General features: G+C 37.5%; 2 protein-coding genes across 3 annotated transcripts in view; both read left to right on the plus strand.

Annotated features, from left to right (window-relative positions):
- The window catches only part of LOC129356137 (V-set and immunoglobulin domain-containing protein 1-like), a gene marked incomplete at its 3' end in the record, with an annotated part of 37,119 nt that extends 21,868 nt beyond the window's left edge, over positions 1–15,251 (plus strand). Inside the window, exons 4-6 of the mRNA XM_055025739.1 lie at positions 13,476–13,514; positions 14,207–14,314; positions 15,244–15,251. Coding sequence (XP_054881714.1) covers positions 13,476–13,514; positions 14,207–14,314; positions 15,244–15,251 — 155 coding nt within the window. The remainder of the gene's footprint in view (positions 1–13,475; positions 13,515–14,206; positions 14,315–15,243) is intronic.
- On the plus strand, positions 8,906–13,461 carry LOC129356116 (CD276 antigen-like). Of its 2 annotated transcripts, none has more exons than XM_055025725.1 (4): positions 8,906–8,962; positions 10,087–10,142; positions 10,255–10,617; positions 13,053–13,461. In XM_055025725.1, exons 1-4 carry the CDS (start codon positions 8,946–8,948, stop codon positions 13,418–13,420), a joined length of 804 nt encoding a protein of 267 aa, XP_054881700.1. In that variant the 5' UTR covers positions 8,906–8,945; the 3' UTR covers positions 13,421–13,461. The 2 variants fall into 2 exon arrangements, with proteins under 2 accessions (XP_054881700.1, XP_054881702.1); XM_055025727.1 differs by having other exon boundaries at positions 10,258–10,617.
- Positions 15,252–16,532: the final 1,281 nt, after the last annotated feature.

Raw genomic sequence — 16,532 nt, forward strand, 5'->3', positions numbered from 1 at the left:
CAGACTGAACAGTTTGATCTTGGTTGATGCTTTTTGTTCTGCAGGTTTTTGTTCAGAAACTTCTTGTTACTTTGAGTTATTCAGATTACAGGAAATCGAACAACCTGTGAATAATATAATAATAACAGCTCAGCTCTATTCTGATTCATATTTTACTGATAAATAATTTAATCCTGAAAAACTAAACAGTCATATAAATTCAACATTTTATTTGCAGAAGATTTTGGTAGAAAATAATTTATCATAATTTTTTACTTATTGATTGATTAATGATTTACTGTGTGAAAATCTAGAAACATAAAGATCAATTCAATCTGATTATTACTAAACCAACAAATTATGAATCAATTCATCCATAATTTATTCTATATTTATTCAGCTTGCACAAAAACTAGAATATGGAATAAAAGTTCAATATTTCTTGCCAGTAATCTCAGAAAGTAAACTCTCATTTTATAGACATTTGCTACACAGAGTGAAATAATTACAGCAGTTTTTATTTTTGGAAATTTTTATAACTCTGACATTCATGCAAAGAAACTCTAAAATCCAGGATCTGAGGAAATATGAATATTTAACTGGGCCAAAAACAGATATGTTGAGCTCAAATGTCAGCTTCAGTAAAGTTTGTAAATTTCTATGCCTTCAGTATTTGGCTGAACTTTGTCTTTCTTGAATTACTGCATCAATGCATCGTGACATGGAGGTGATCAGCCTGTGGCACTAAGTTTAATGGAAACTCATTTACAATATAATTTAATACAAAGTTCTGTGAACAACCAACTTCTTCAGCAGTGACTTTTGTTTCTTACTCTCCTAGTGACCAAATATCATAAATAAGATGCTGATGACATAAACCATGAATAATATGACTGAATAGATGCTGCAGTAGGATTAGCAACACATCACTGATAAACATCAGTTGCAGGTACGGCCACTTCTCGATGTCCTCCTGTTGTGGAGCTTGAGGCTTTGAAACAGGCATTAGTTTCTGTGTCATGACATCTGGAAGGTCAATGAAATCATCTTTATTAAGTGTTGCTACTTGAAGTCCAGAGATGATGTTTGTACTCACAGTGTCTTTATGTCCCATTGTTTGCAGCTGGATGCTTGTTCTTTTACCTTTCAGTTTCAGCTTCCAGGCCAAACTTTCAGTGCAGATTGTTCCTGTGCTGCCCGGGTCCAGAAACACATACGTCTGCACAGTGATGTTGGTTGTTAGACTCCTGACTTGAACTGCAACAATAGAAAGGTTTGAATTATCTTCATGAAAGACTCTTTCATGACCACAGGTATTGTGGTACTCAGAGGATTCTGTGGACGTCTGGAGAAATCCTCTGAACTCTCCTTGTCGATGTGCAGGACACTGGGATGCTGCTGGTGACAAACAGAACAGACCAAGCGACCTCTGCATTCTCTGCTTATGTGACCCACCTTTAATCAGCCAAAACACATTCCCTTTTCCTTAATGAAGTTCAATTTATCTTGATGTGGCTTATCTTTAAACTTAAAGCATTTGTCAACTGTCTGATTACTTAGGAGACAATACAAACAGCTGTAACCGTTTGAGGACTTGATCTTATTTTCAGATGGATCTTCATTTTTCACTGCAAGAACATTTGTAGCAAAACTATTGCAGAAATCATCCAAATAAGGGAGAATAAGAGCTGATGGATTATTAATGCAAAAAACTTCATGCAGTGAAACAAAAAAGACTGAAATAAAAATGAAAAATCTTCAATTAGTCATGTAAAATTTAACTGATACAAAAAATAGAAATAAAACACATAAAATTTTAATAATAATAGAAAACAAAAGAATGCTGTAGCCAATTAAGGAGAATATTTAACAAGATAAAATTAAACTGAATGAAAAACAAAATGAAAAAAGAATTACAGAAGTCAATGTAAAAATCCAGCATGGCTGCTGCATCAATCAATAAGACATTTATCTGATCCTCTATTTTTGTGAAATAGAGAAATGTTCTGTTCCTCTTTCACACTCATCATAAAACTCAGTTATATTTTTCAAGCTCAAACAAAAACATCTGCAGTCAAGTTGATAGTTAAGTTTGTGCCTCAGGGTCAGACATGAATGTTCATGTTGGCTGTGAACGGAGTCGCACTCAAACCTAAAACGTTCTTCTTATTCAAAGGAAAAACCCAACAGAACCGGTTGAATGGGTCCTCTTATTATTTCCCCCAGGTTAAGCTACTCAGGTTACAACAGAGATTGCCAAAGTTTTTCTATGCTCCGATCTCTCCCCCCTGTAAAGATACATTCTCTCCATTCCAGTGGAGATAAGCTCCCCATGACGTGTTCGTACAACATTCAGGATGTTCGTATCAACAGTTTTTACCAAATTTGTCGCTCCCTCCTCCACAGCCAACATGAACAGTTATGTCTCACCCTGGGGCACAAACTGTTTTTTGTTTTTTTGTTTCAGCTTCATGAATTAAACTGAGTCACATCATCAGTAACAGTTACAGAATATTTATCTATTTTTAAAAAAATTGTGGATCAGATAAATGTTTTATTTAGGAGTAATTTTGTCATTTTAATATAAAAAACACACCATTTCATTATGAACTGATTTTTTTACAATAATTCACATTTGACAATGTGTATTTTATTGATAAAATGAAAAAAAAAATGTTCTTGCGTCCCCTTGTGGCCGGATTAGGTACCGCACGCTTTGCAGTAACGAGCTGCTGTGCAATGTGCATCCAAAGGTCCAAAGCTCTAGTCAGAAGTTAAGTTAGCAACACAATGTCTCAGAAAAAGGACTTATCCTTCAGGAATAGAAAATAGAAAGAGGAAGAATAGAAAAAAGCCAAGATAAATGTTTGTTTTAATGCGTCTTGATAATGTGATGCAATGCAATGTTGTCAAAACAACATTCCTGGAACCAGAACCCTGATCAGAGCGCACTAGTCCCATCAGTCAACACGTGGGACTAGTGCGCTCTGGTAAAATGTTGTTAATATTCTACCTGTATTACTAGTCCACCTGTATTACTAGTCCACCTGTATTACTAGTCCACCTGTATTCCACCAGGTTCAACGAGGTCCAACCTTTTCCACCAGGAGGAGCCATGAGGTTGCGTTCTGTTGGAGGGTCCATGATGGCATCATCATCATCGCCAGCATAAGAGAAGCGTGCAGCCGGTTCTCCAGTGTGTTTACATCTGTATTCCCAGTGACCTGAATCTATCTTTATTCAGGTATTCCTCTCGTGGTGCCATGGAGAAGCACCGCTTGTGTAACCTGCATTCTGATCCGAACCCAAGAACCTCCGCTGAAGATGGAAAACCACCTGCAGCTGGCAGAGAACAGCTCCTCACCTGACCGGTCATCTGACTACCTGCCTGCCCTCCGACTATTCTCCCACCTGTGATCGCAGAGAATCCTCCAGCCATCGAACCCTCCAGCTATCGAACCCTCCAGCCATCGAACCCTCCAGCCATCGAACCCTCCAGCTATCGAACCCTCCAGCCATCGAATCCTCCAGCCATCGAACCCTCCAGCCATCGAACCCTCCAGCCATCGAACCCTCCAGCCATCGAACCCTACAGCCATCGAATCCTCCAGCCATCGAATCCTCCAGCCATCGAATCCTACAGCCATCGAATCCTCCAGCCATCGAATCCTCCAGCCATCGAATCCTACAGCCATCGAATCCTCCAGCCATCGAACCCCGGACCGGACTCTCCTCCTGTGGGCTTCACAGGCTCCAGCACCCGAACCTCAGTTTCCTCCGGCGGATGCCTCTCACCTCGTCCAGTAAACTCGTTCCTGAATTAGTTTGTTTCAGTTCTACATTCCACTTCCATCTCCTCTTCCCTCCTTTGAGCACAAAGACGATCTTTATCCAGAGGCTCCAAGACACATTACACCAAATATTTATGTTAGAAAAAATATACTTTATTTAGCTGATTCATTTTCCATCTCCTCTTTGTGTTTCTGCATGTGGGTCAAGTGTGACAGTTTTCCTCTTTGACTTTTTCTGGTCACTCAGAGATTTGAGTCCTGAGAAAGGAGAATATCTTTCTGGATTATCAAGAAGTCCTGGAATATTAATCTTGTTTCTTATATTTTTATTCCAATTATGAAACAAATTCAGTAGAAACTTTTTAAAAATCAAAATACTGCTGTAAAACGTGATCTGTTTAATTAAATTCAGTTTATTTATTCAGCACCAATTGTCATCAAATAACGACTTAAAGGATTTTAAGGTTGAAGAAACTCAGTAGAACATAAAACACCAGAAATGTTTGGTTTTAAATTCTACATTTTATTTTTTCAGCATAAACAAGAGATGGTGATTTAATCTGTACCAGAGGTTTGGCATTCAGAAAGAAGAAGTTATCTTCTATATGCTGAAACCTGTAGATATAAATACATTTCTAGACAATTGGTAGAAAAACTCTCTTACTAAATGTGTCCATAAAATCTGATGAGCTGATTGTGTTTTGAGCGCTGAGCAGCTAAAGCAGAAATAAAAAATGATCCAATCAAATGACTATGAAGCAGCAAACATGGCCGACCTTTGCTGATCCTTTTAGCATAAAGAACATTGTGTGAAAATATTCCACAGATCAAAATGAAGCTCAAAGACAGTTTATGTCAGAGCGTCTCCTGTCAAAACAGTTTCTTTGTTTTTATCGTTCTGGTTCTGGTAGAGATCAGAGTCTCTGGGGCGTCAGGAGGAACCAGAACCTGGTTCTGTCAGACTGTTGGACTTTAGATGACAGGAGATCCGTCCGTCTGGTTCTGTGGTTTCTTCCTTCAGTCTCTCCTCTGTCAGGATTTGGTTTCATGTTATTGTTGATCTGCTGTCACCAAAACATTGAAACCAGCAGCTTTAAATGTCAGAGGATTCAATCTTCACATCTCAACTAATCAGAGAAAGTTTCCATGATTTCCTTCCAGAGGTTGGATGAACTCAGTCCAGATGATATTCAGCCAGAGAACAAGGACCTGATGGGACTTGTAGTCTTTTAAATGGGTTAATATTTGTTTTAATTAGTGGAAATGTATTAATTAGTACAAATGTATGAATTAGTTTGACTTTGTCTCCAGGTTGCTGTGAGTTGCAGATTTCTGCTCAGGTTCCTCTAGAAAATGAGATCTAGATCTCAGCAGGTTCACCTGGTTAAATAAAATAGATAATAAATATTGTTGACCAAACAAACAAAACTCATCTGAAGTGTCACCAAGTCAGAGCAGGAAGAGGCAGGAGAAGGAGCCTCGTTTTATACTCACAGCGCCCCCTGCTGGCTGATAGCTTGTCCCCAACCAAACCTTCTGTCTGTCTGACATTGGAGCTGCAGCTGCTCTCCATCCAATCCCTGAACAAATAGATGTGTGGATGTGCCACAACTTTCTCCAGCTGAACAGAAACCAAACTGAATTTATTATCTTTGGACCTAGAGAGGAACCATATAGAGTAAATGCACAGCTTCAGTTAGTGCAACTAAAAACAACTAAAAACCAGCAATCAGGCCAGAAACCTGTAATAGTGATGGACTCAGGTCCTCTGGTTCTGGTCTGTTCTGCATCCAAACATGAAAAAGCAACATTCAGCTTCTATGCAGCACAAAGCTGGAACAAACTTCCAGGAAACTGCAAAACAGCTGAAATACTGAGATCCTTTAAGTCAGGGCTAAAAACCCACCTGTTTAGTTACTTTTGTTTCATAACAACTGGAAGATTGAGCATCATACTTGATGTTTATTGATGGTTTTGATGATGGTATTTGACTAAATGTAATGTTCTGAAAATTGCAGAACAAATAGACTTGACTTGTACGTCACATTTGCTTATGTTCTTCAGTTCGCCTGGTGGAGGCAGATTCAGGGGTGGAAACTGCTCTACTACCCTGCAAAACCATAGTGCGCCTACCTAGAGACGCTACAGTGGAGCTGATGGACAGATACAGGAAGGTGCATCTGTTTAAAGACGGCTCTGATCAGCCAGAAGAACAGGATCGGTTCTACAGAGCCAGAACAAGTGTGAATGAGGACCTGCTGCAGACTGGAGAGCTCAGCCTCACTTTGAAATACCAACAGATGGAGACAGCAGCACCTACACCTGCAGAGTCTACAGCAGCAATGGAAACGTCCTGGTGGAGAAACAAGTAGAGCTCATTGTCAAAGGTTAGTGGTTTATTCTTTATGCTATTAAATGCAGTCGGTTCCTTTAACAGAACAGAACAGATCAGCTGTGTTGATGTAACAGAAATGAACTGTGTGGATTCTGTGGATATAATCTGTTAAGAAAACGGTGCGACTGTGATGCCATGAAGTTCTTCTTTTGTGTTGATGTTAAAGATTTATGTGAAATGCTCTACAGACCCATTAACTACAATCACTGAGGTTTTGGCAGTTTTTCCCTTTAGACCCAGAAATATAAAAGTGAGAAAAGCAGCTGGCAGCAGCAGCAGCACATGGGCCAAATATCACAATACCATCAGAACTCTGCAGAACTTTTCTGTTACCTCTGATCTGATCTGGTTCCTCTTCCTGGAGTTTGAAATCATTCAACAACATTTTAAAGATGAGTTGCAACGTTTTGCACAGCTCATGTTGATCCTTGTTGTTCTTTCAGTCTGCCAGGTGGAGGTGGTAGAGGGGGCGGAGTCTGTCCTGCTGCCATTCAGGACGACACGCCAGCTGCCGGGAGATTCCCATGTGGAATGGAGTTTTTTGGACAAGATGGTCCATAAACATAAACGGTTCTGACAAGCCTGAAGAACAGGCCCAGTTCTTCAGAAGCAGAACCATGATGAATGAAGACCTGCTGGATTCTGGAGACCTCAGCCTGACTCTGAAGCAACCCACAGAGGCAGACAGTGGAGACTATAAATGCATATTCGACAGCAGGACTATCTGGAGAGTGAAAACAGTCGGTCTCAAAGTGAAAGGTTGCTTTACTTTCTGGCTCTCTTGTTTGTCTGACTGTTTGTCTGACTGTTTGTCTGACTGACTGTTCTGTGTCCCCAACAGGAAGATCTCAAGTTCAGGATCACAGAGAAGACATGAGAAGAAGAGGAAGCTCCTCTGATCCAACTCCTCTGATGGTTGATCCGTCACTCTAATCATTGCATTGTTGCTAAATTACTGATCCAGTTCTATGTTGGATCACAGACAAAATCCCCTAAAATTGACAAAGAGTAATCTTTACCTCCTGATTCTTGTGCCAATATGCAGAATGGATATTTATTTGCACTGTTGCCATGCAGTAAGAAGGTCCTGGGTTCAATTCCAGATCTTCTGCATGGAGTTTGCATGTTCTCCCTGTGACTGTGTGGGTTCTGCATCATGGTTGTTTGTCCTGTTTGTCTCTGAGTTGCCCTGCGACGGATGGGCAATCTGTCTGGGGTGACACCACCTGACCCCTAGTGGAGAGGCACCAGAACTCCACTAGGGACAAGCATGTCAGAAAATAGATGGATGTCATTCATTGTACTTTTCAAGATCTTAGATAATCATTGATCTGTTCTGTTATTAAAATGCTGAATCAGCTCATGGAGATTGTTACCAAGATAAAAGATCTTCATCTGATGTATTTATTCTGATGAGGATTTTCAGATGTTGAAAATCACTAATAGCATCATATAAATATTAATTATTCATACAGCCATAATATCTGCCATCTGATCAGCCTGATCACCGTAAACATTCACTCATTAATGCACTTTTCATACAAGATTTCCACAGATGAACCAGACAATGTGTTTCTTTACTTCAAGCTGCTTCAGTCAGTTGATTAAACCAACATCTGGTTCAGAAATGTTTTAGAAATGTTTCCTTTAATGAAATGTGTTTATTTCTGACAGCTTTAAGACGTGATTATTGAATATTGATCTGATCAGCTGATCAGCAGCTTCATCCTGATGCTTCACTCACTGATCTTCACTTCAGTTTACAGGAAACAACATGAAATAGTTTAGTAACATTTCTGGTTTTAATGGATTTTAATGAATTAATTGAACATGTTTTATCAAATTCTATGTTTCTACTTCCTGTTTATTTATTTAACTTTAAAGATAAAGATCCAAATGAGGGAAAAGTTTGAAAAACACTGAAAACAAAGAAACAAGAAAAGTTTAATATTTTATTAGCTCAGTAACAAAATATCAATATACGGAAATTATTGTTGAAAACAGTTTAAATGTTGATGTGATCAGAAATTCAACAATCCAAACTAGAACTGAAATTTAACAGAAATAAATTCTCACTAAACCTGAATAATAAAGTTTATAATGTTTGGAAGGAATAATGTAGAATTAATGTGGAATCAATTAAAAATAAAGAAAGAGAGAATTAAATAAAATCTGTTGGAAACCTAATATAACCTGTCAGATGAAATGAGAGCTGCTGAACCAGAACAGAACTGAGCTGCTATTATTATTATTTTCTTTACAGTTTGACTTCCTGCAAAGTGAGGAAGATGTGAATATCTGAAGGTAACAATCAGAGGAGGCAGCAAACTGTGCAGAATCTGCAGTACGATCCTGCAGGATTGTTGTTGTTTCAGTGTAAAAATATCTGCTGTACCTGAAAGTTGTTTCCGGTTTAAGACCCGTTTGAGCGAAAAGGGCCAAAATGTTTCTGACAGCAGGAAACAGACCAGGAAGTCCAGAGAGCGGGAGAAATGAATCATGCGTTCAGGTAACCTCGGACGTTGAATTTATTAGGGGACAAATTAAACTGATTATAACAACAACAACAAAAATATGCAAGCGAAAATAAAAAGTTTCATTGTGAATATCAGATGCATCTCATCAAGCATATTCTTAAAAACTGCAGTAAGAAGTTCAGTCTGTGTGTTTCTCATTAAATCAGTCTGTCCGAGGCGTCCTTAAATGCATCATCGTTCTTATTCCAGTTTATCCTGTTACTTGCAGTCAGATCTCTGGACTGCAGCAGATGGGTGGAGTTCATGTCTCGGAGATTCTGGTATGTCTGATTTATTTCATTTGTTGTCTCAGTTTTTCAGTGTGACGTGTTTCATTGAGGAGCATCAATAACTCAGCAGGAAAACAGAAAAGTTTCTACAACAGACAATCATCCTGGCTCTGATCAAACCTGCAGCCTGTTTCTAAATGCAGCATAGAGCTTAAATACTAGAACATGATCATAGATCTACTTCTTGTTTTCTTCCTCAAACTGATCAGCGGACTCGGGTGATGAAGACTTCTGATGAAGATGATCAAACTTCTTTCTTTTTAGTCTGAAGGTTTTTGTTCAGAGAGACAATTAACTGAAAAATAACATTTTTGTCATTCACTGGTAGAGCTTTGCTGCAGGTGGAACTGAGTTTAATTTAAATGTTCTGCAGATAAATGAAGCCAATAATCAATAAGGATTAAACGTTGATCTGCGGATGGGAAAAGCTACAAAGTGATTGATTGGTTTTGTTTAGAAGGTGGGAAATGTTGCCTTTTGTTCAGATTAACTAGTGAATTCAATAAAGACTGGAGACAAACTGAACGTTCTCATGTTTTTATTGAGAACAAATAAGAGCCAAAAACTAACACAAAGTTTCTCCTTCAGCAAAACTCACAAACATGTCGACACGTGTCTCCCTCTTGTGGTGAACATGAACATGACACCAAACAACACAGGAAATGTATTGGTCACGTGGTTTTCCTAACACACCGACTCGGGGTTTCATCTTGTTCGCTCTGCGCATGTGCCGAGGTTTCTGTTGTCTGGTCCATCACTACTGGCTTCTAGAGAACTACGGACACCGTGAAGGCTCAAACAAAGTGTTTCAGCAAAGTTATCCCACTTTTTTCACAACTGCGGCTAATCAGACGCACATAGTGCGGGTTTTCCATCAATATCTTCAGAAACACTGCTGTGTTTATTTATGGCCACCAGGTGGCAGTATCACTGTCTATTTTTATACTGACTTTACCATAACGTATTCAAAACAGATTAGAACCAGAAATTTCAAGAGTTTCAATGTGAAGAAGCTGAGGTCAAAGGTCAGACTGAGTTGCTATGAGTCCAATTGTTCCTTGTATTGTTCCAGATGTTCCTGATGTTGTGCTGTCTCTCCTCCTCTTCCTCTTCAGGATGAAGATGATGTCCAGCATCCTGCTGCTCCTCATCCTCAGCTCATGTCTCTGTGGTCAGTCTCCATCTTGTCTTTGTGACAGAAAGCTCTCTAGATGGAGCTGAAAGACTCCCATGTTCCAGTTCTCAGTGTGTCTGCTCCTCTCTTTCCCTCTCTGTCTCCTCAGCAGCAACATTTGTAGTGAATGTGACACAGAGCAGCTATCAGGCAGAGGAGAAGCAGAACATCACTCTGGAGTGGACCTTCACCACCAAGACTCAGGGAACCTGGAAGAATCTGTTCATCTCCTGTGAAGTGAACACGGATCATGGAGTCTTAGTTCTCTATCAGGTTCATGAAGGAGTTGAGATTCCAGAGTCTCAGGATGATCAGTTTTCAGGACGAGTCCAGAGCAACAAAGACGTCCTCAGAGAAGGACGAATCAGACTCCATGTGTCCAGACTGAGGACTGAAGACTCTGGTCTGTATCTGTGTGACGTGAAAACTGAAGATGGATCCAACAAGGCAGGATGTCGACTCAGCGTTTCTGGTGAGTTATTTGGGGTTTATTTTACTTTCTTTTAACTTTTTATGTCTTTATTGAGCATAAATTAAACTATTTATTAGTGAAATGTTTTAGCTTCTCTTTATTAAAGCTCATGTTTGATCATGTCTCTAAGCTCTAGAGGTCAGAAGGTCGACCTCAGCATAGAGTTGTGAATTCAACTGATCTAATAGATGAAAACTGATTCTATCATAATTCTTCTGAAGCCAAAAGGGCAACATCTTAATTTTATTTCATTATCAAAGTGAAACTGTGAAGGTAAAAGTTAAATTGGTATAAGGGATAAATTATCTACAGTTTCTGTGCCAGCTTATATCATCAGTAGAAACATATTTAGTATCTTCAATACTTGGGCCAGTTCCAGTCTATGGGGCCACTGGCCCCTTTAGATTCATCCTGAGTACGGCCATGTAAAGGACTGGACTGATGTAACAACACATTCCCACAGGATGATGAAAGTAAAGGGTTCAGTGGATTTTCTGCTGAGAGCAAAACATGCAGCACTTTTATGTTCATCTGTAAGCAAATAAAACTCAACCAACCAGAGTCAGGAGAAGGCTGTTAGTGCTGACAATCACCATCTTGTATGTGCTGCTCATACCTTTTCCTTGCTCTTGGCTTCAGCTCCTCCTCTACAGTGAAGCTGCTGTGATTGAGCTTTGAGTGCATAAATGTTAGAAATGTAAATAAAGGACGACGACCAGAGCTTCTCAGGGCCATGATCACCACGGTCCGAGTCTCTCACAGGGAGGGGAACTCGCAGCAATGGCCCACTTTACTTTATGTGGCTGTTTTTCCTCCACTATCTGGGAGAGGAGGAAGAGGTTAGTTGGCCAGGCTTAAAATAAATCAGTGATAATTTCTGACTATTTTGTGAGACACACAAAGATTGTAGCATAAAACTCATAGAATCAGATTTAGCCGCAATAAAATAAAGATATTTATGCATTTTTACAAAGTAAATTGAAATGTTAAACAGTGTAAATTTTTATTTTTTTTTCCATTGTGAAATATTTCAATCAAATTTAATAGTGTTGCTATTCAAACTCCCAAAACAATCAAATTTTAATATTCCTAAACAGATGCTAACATCTAAATCTATGGTTTGTGCTAAAACTGAAGCATTATGAGAGTTTGGACCCGTTACTATTGGACCAGGTCTAGTGAGAGTAACCAACAATTGAAGTCCAGTCCAGAAATACTTTGTTGTGTGGAGAACCTCAAGGGTCAGTACTGAGACCAGTTTTATTTAATTCGTATATAAACAACAGAAGTAAAGTATCTAATGTGTTAAATTTGTGTTATTTGCTGACGACACAAATATTCTAGTCTGGTGAAAACTTATAACTTCTTTCCATAGAAATCAGTAAATTAAAGAAAAGGTTTGACAATAACAAATTATCACTATATGGGACAAAACTAAAATTATGTTTTTGGAAACTGCTACCAAAACAATTCAAGTTCAGATAAAGTTCACATGCACAGTAAATTAGTTTTCCCCATGAGTCATCATCTGACCAGCTGAAAGACAAACTGCTGTGATATTTTCCTGTACCTGAATAGTTCATCTGTAATCAGTGCTGGTTGCCTCCATGATTATCAGGCTCTCCAGAAAACCAGTCTGAGGAGACGAAACGGTTCCCATCGCTCCACAACCAAATGCTCAGCTGGAAGACAATAAACAGCAGATGATACATTTCATTCAATGTTTCCCAACAAATAAAATGTAGTGGCATCAAAACCTGCTGTGCATCAGAGCCTCCAGTCCAGGCTGGTTTGGTTTAGTGACCTGCTGCAGTTATTATAATCTGAATCTGATGATATTCATTCATGTCCTGAACTGATGCAAAGTTTCCCCCCATGGACAGACAGTTTCTCTACAGACATAACAATTAGAAGTAGCTGGATTTCTTCAGCAAAGAATAAAATAAATTAAGATCACAATGTTACTGGAAATCACCTCGACTCTTGACCAAGTCATGGGTTTCTGAACATATTGAAAGCAGCAACATTAGGTGGCGCTCTTGCACCGTTTCTGTTGGGATTTTTGTGACAATCATAAAATATGTAAATTTCCTGAAGGTTTGATGCATCTGCCAAGTTTGGTGAGTTTTCAATATAGTAAAACCAAATCAACTAAAAGACTGTTAAAGGGAGTCCTGACTATTTTCTCCAGTAAAATGTCTGGTTTTATTTTTCATGAGTTAAACATCGGTAATTTTACAGAGGTAAATAAATAATTAGTAGATTTACTTTTATAAACAAAAAAACACATTTATTTTGAAATACCTCTATTAATGGGATAGTTAAATTTTTTTCACAATTGTAAAGATCCTACAGGAGAATAAGTATAAATGTTATCTGAACAACAAACAGGAATATTAGTGTTGATTTATTAAAATCTTTGTTTATTCTTCCAGTTCCAGTGAAGGTTATTGGTCATGATTTGATTCATGCAAAGGTTGGAGACGACGTCATTCTGCCATGTCATCTGGAGCCTCCATATTATTTGACCACATTTACAATCGAATGGAGATTCAAGGGTGAAATAATCCATGTGCATCGCAGCCAAACTAAAGATGATAGAGCTTCAGATCCAAAGTACAATAACCGAACCTTCATGTTCCCTGATGAGTTTGAAAAAGGCAACATTTCCCTCAAATTGACCAAAGTAACCAAGGAGGATGAAGGGAGTTATATTTGCTTTGTTCCCAAACTGGAAAGACAAGTCAAGAAGGGAAACGTTACTCTAAAACTTGGTGAGTTATGTAAAATTAAGATCATTTAAGACAAACTAGATAAATATATTAATGTCTATAACTCTTAATGTGATTATTCAACAGATGAAAATGCAGCGCAACGCGACTCGACTGATACTAGAGGTAAATATGTTTAACTAGGTAACCAGTGAGGTTAAGACAGAGGGAAGAAGGAGTAGTGATCCCTTGTACTTTTCTGTAAATGTCTACATACTTATTTGACCAAACCATATAGTGCAATACCATATTACTGGTCGATTGTCAAATTTTTATATTTCCTTTTGTGCTGTATTTATTTATATTTTTTCCTTGTTTATTTCTTGTTTAATTTAGGTTTTGGCGACGTACATTTAGTGTGTATCTGTATTTAATCTGTTTTTTAGTATTTTGTTTACTGTGTTACTATTTTCTGTGAGCTGCTAGTAACTTCAATTTCCTGAGGGAGTCTTCCCAAGGGATCAATAAAGTACAAGCGTAAGTCAGTGGTTACTGGCCCTCTGACTCAGTTTCAGACTTTCTTTGTTACCTGCAGCCATTGAGGCTCATTGGGTTGAATATTCATCTTCAGGCTTTTCCTGTTATAACATGTTGATGTTCAGCTGGGCAGATAAAACCTGAAGACCTGTGTGTGTGTGTGTGTGTGTGTGTGTGTGTGTGTGTGGTGTGTGTGTGTGTGATGCAGTAACTGTGACACCTGAATGATGAGGTGACTGTTGATTCACAACTTTGATCTCATTAATAAAACAAAATGCAAAATCTAATTCAAAATATTCAAAAGCGGATTGTTAAAAACACGTTTTTCTTTTTTGTCACAGTACCTGATGCTGGAGTTATTGTTGGTACTTTTGTTGGTGGGGCTGTTCTAGCAGCACTCATCATCATCATGATATTCTGTGTTGTACGTTGCTGCAGAAGTGAACCAAGTAAGTCAGTCATTGTCTTTCTAAGTCATGCAGGATTTTGGTGAATTAATGACCATCTCCATACATGTGGAAATGGATCAATTCCAAATTAATAACTTATGTTGAATATTTCCTGTTTTATTTTCCTGCTCAGTGATAAACTAAGCAGTTACTTCATATAGATGAATGAATGTGTTTGTGTTGCTGCAGTCACTGAACATCACAGCTGAGCATCAAACCAGGAAGCTGAACTTCCTTGTTAGTGACTGAATGTGACTGACTAGATATTAGATCATTGATGTAGCAGCAATGAACTGGTGACCTGACTGGGTTCATCATGGCTCACCAGTATTCCACTGACCTGAACAGGATATGAAGGTTTAGACCAGAGGGTCCAACCTGTGGATCCAGACGCACTAAAGAGAAACAGCCAGAAAACAACAACATTCATTCATAAAATGCTACAAATTAAACTATTATTTACTGCACAAAACTCAGATTTTCTCTTCTTTGTTGTGTTTTCTTCAACAGAGAAGCTGATAGCTAATAAATTATGTTTAAGATTATAATTAGAGCTTAATGAGAGACATTTCTTCTGCCTTCATTAAAGTTATATTCTTTTAATCTGACATCTGAATATACATTAAATATTCAGTTTAATATGACCATGTTTACATTTTATTGTAATATGCTTTGGTTTCTGGTTTGTTTTATTTTTGTCAAAAAACATCTGGAAACAAATGAGACAAATAATTTTAGAAAAAGTCAAAACTTTAATGCTTTACTTTATTTATTTTTTGTTGATTGATGATAATTTTATTTATAAAAACTAAAATGAGAGTTTGAGAAAAACTGAATGCTGTTTTTATTCAAGCCATCATAATAATAATGTAACTTTGGGAAATCAAACAATCAGATGATGTTATTAATAAATGTTTTGTGTTTCATAGATCATAGAGAAATGTCAACCGAGGAAATGAAGAAGAAGAAGGAATATATTTACGGGACCGAGAACAACCAAACTAAAAAGTTAGAATCTTCCAGCTGATCTAAAGTGTCTTAAACCATTGATGGTATGAAAACTGTTACATGTTTATAACTGTGAATAATAATAATATAAAAAACTGTATGTCTTAAACCCAGAAGGAAGCCGTTCATATTAGGTCTAAAATTTAATCATCTTTTTTTAGATTAAAATAACGATGCAAGAATCATGTAAGTTTAAGTCCAAAGATGTTTCTGTAGTTTAGTTTCTTACTCAGATTTTGATAAATTATTTGTCTTAAAAAGTTTTTTTAATATCTGCAAAAGCTGACAGACTTGATCCCCAGCTTGTGCCTTCAAAAGGTTTTTATTTAATTTCTGTCAGTGAATCTTATTTTTTGTGTAGTTTTAAAAAAAAAAAAACTACACAAGTCTGAACAACTGGTAAGTTGTTCATTTGTCCAAGACTCTATTAAACTGCTGTTGTCACATTAAATATGTAGAAGTCAAACTTTATACAAGTTATTATGACAACATTATTCAAAGTGCTAAACAATAAGGAGCTCAAAACAAATCAGATTAAACAGTTAAAAAAATATAGTTGATAGTTGATGATTTTCAACATTTACAGAGTAAACACTGTTTACTCTGTTTACTGAGTAAATCAAACAATTACTGGTCAATCTATCTGTCAAATTATATATTCTTTTGTGTTGTATTTATATTCTTATTCCTTGTTTCTTGCATAATTTAAGGTTTTGGTTACTCACATTTAGTGTGTACCTTAGTATTTAACTTGTATTTTTGTATTCTTTTGCACTTTGCTCACTGTGCGCTATCTTCTTTTTCTTTTTTTGCCTGTAAGCTGCTGGTAATTTCCTGAGGGAGTCTTCCCAAGGGATCAATAAAGTGCAAGTCTAAGTCAATCTTTCTGCTATACATAGGTAAGGAGACCAACTGTGACTGCAGAACCAGAGAGACGAGGAAGGAACATCATCATCATCTTCATCATCATCATAATCATCGTCATCATCATCATCACTGTGGGACTCATAGCAGCTCTAAAGTCTCTAATTCTAAATTCATTATTTGGTTTAGGAAGAAAAGGAGAAAAAGAAACCAAAATTTTTGACAAAAAACATTTTTGTTAGAACTTTTTCTCTTTCACATATTATATTTTAATAATGACTTTGAGTCGTTTATTGAATATCTTCAGATTCATGTTTTAAATCATTTCTGGTCTATAACCAGAACA

This window comes from Poeciliopsis prolifica, unplaced genomic scaffold (genome assembly GCF_027474105.1).
Source record: "Poeciliopsis prolifica strain line A6 unplaced genomic scaffold, Auburn_PproV2 SCAFFOLD157, whole genome shotgun sequence".
In the NCBI taxonomy this organism is placed as follows: domain Eukaryota; kingdom Metazoa; phylum Chordata; class Actinopteri; order Cyprinodontiformes; family Poeciliidae; genus Poeciliopsis; species Poeciliopsis prolifica.

Bases quoted from the DNA above. Each gene is read 5' to 3' on its own strand.
- LOC129356116 (XM_055025725.1), top strand. The intron at 10,143-10,254 runs GTCAGTCTCCAT...CTGTCTCCTCAG, and splicing joins CCTCAGCTCATGTCTCTGTG to CAGCAACATTTGTAGTGAAT. The intron at 10,618-13,052 runs GTGAGTTATTTG...TTATTCTTCCAG, and splicing joins ATGTCGACTCAGCGTTTCTG to TTCCAGTGAAGGTTATTGGT.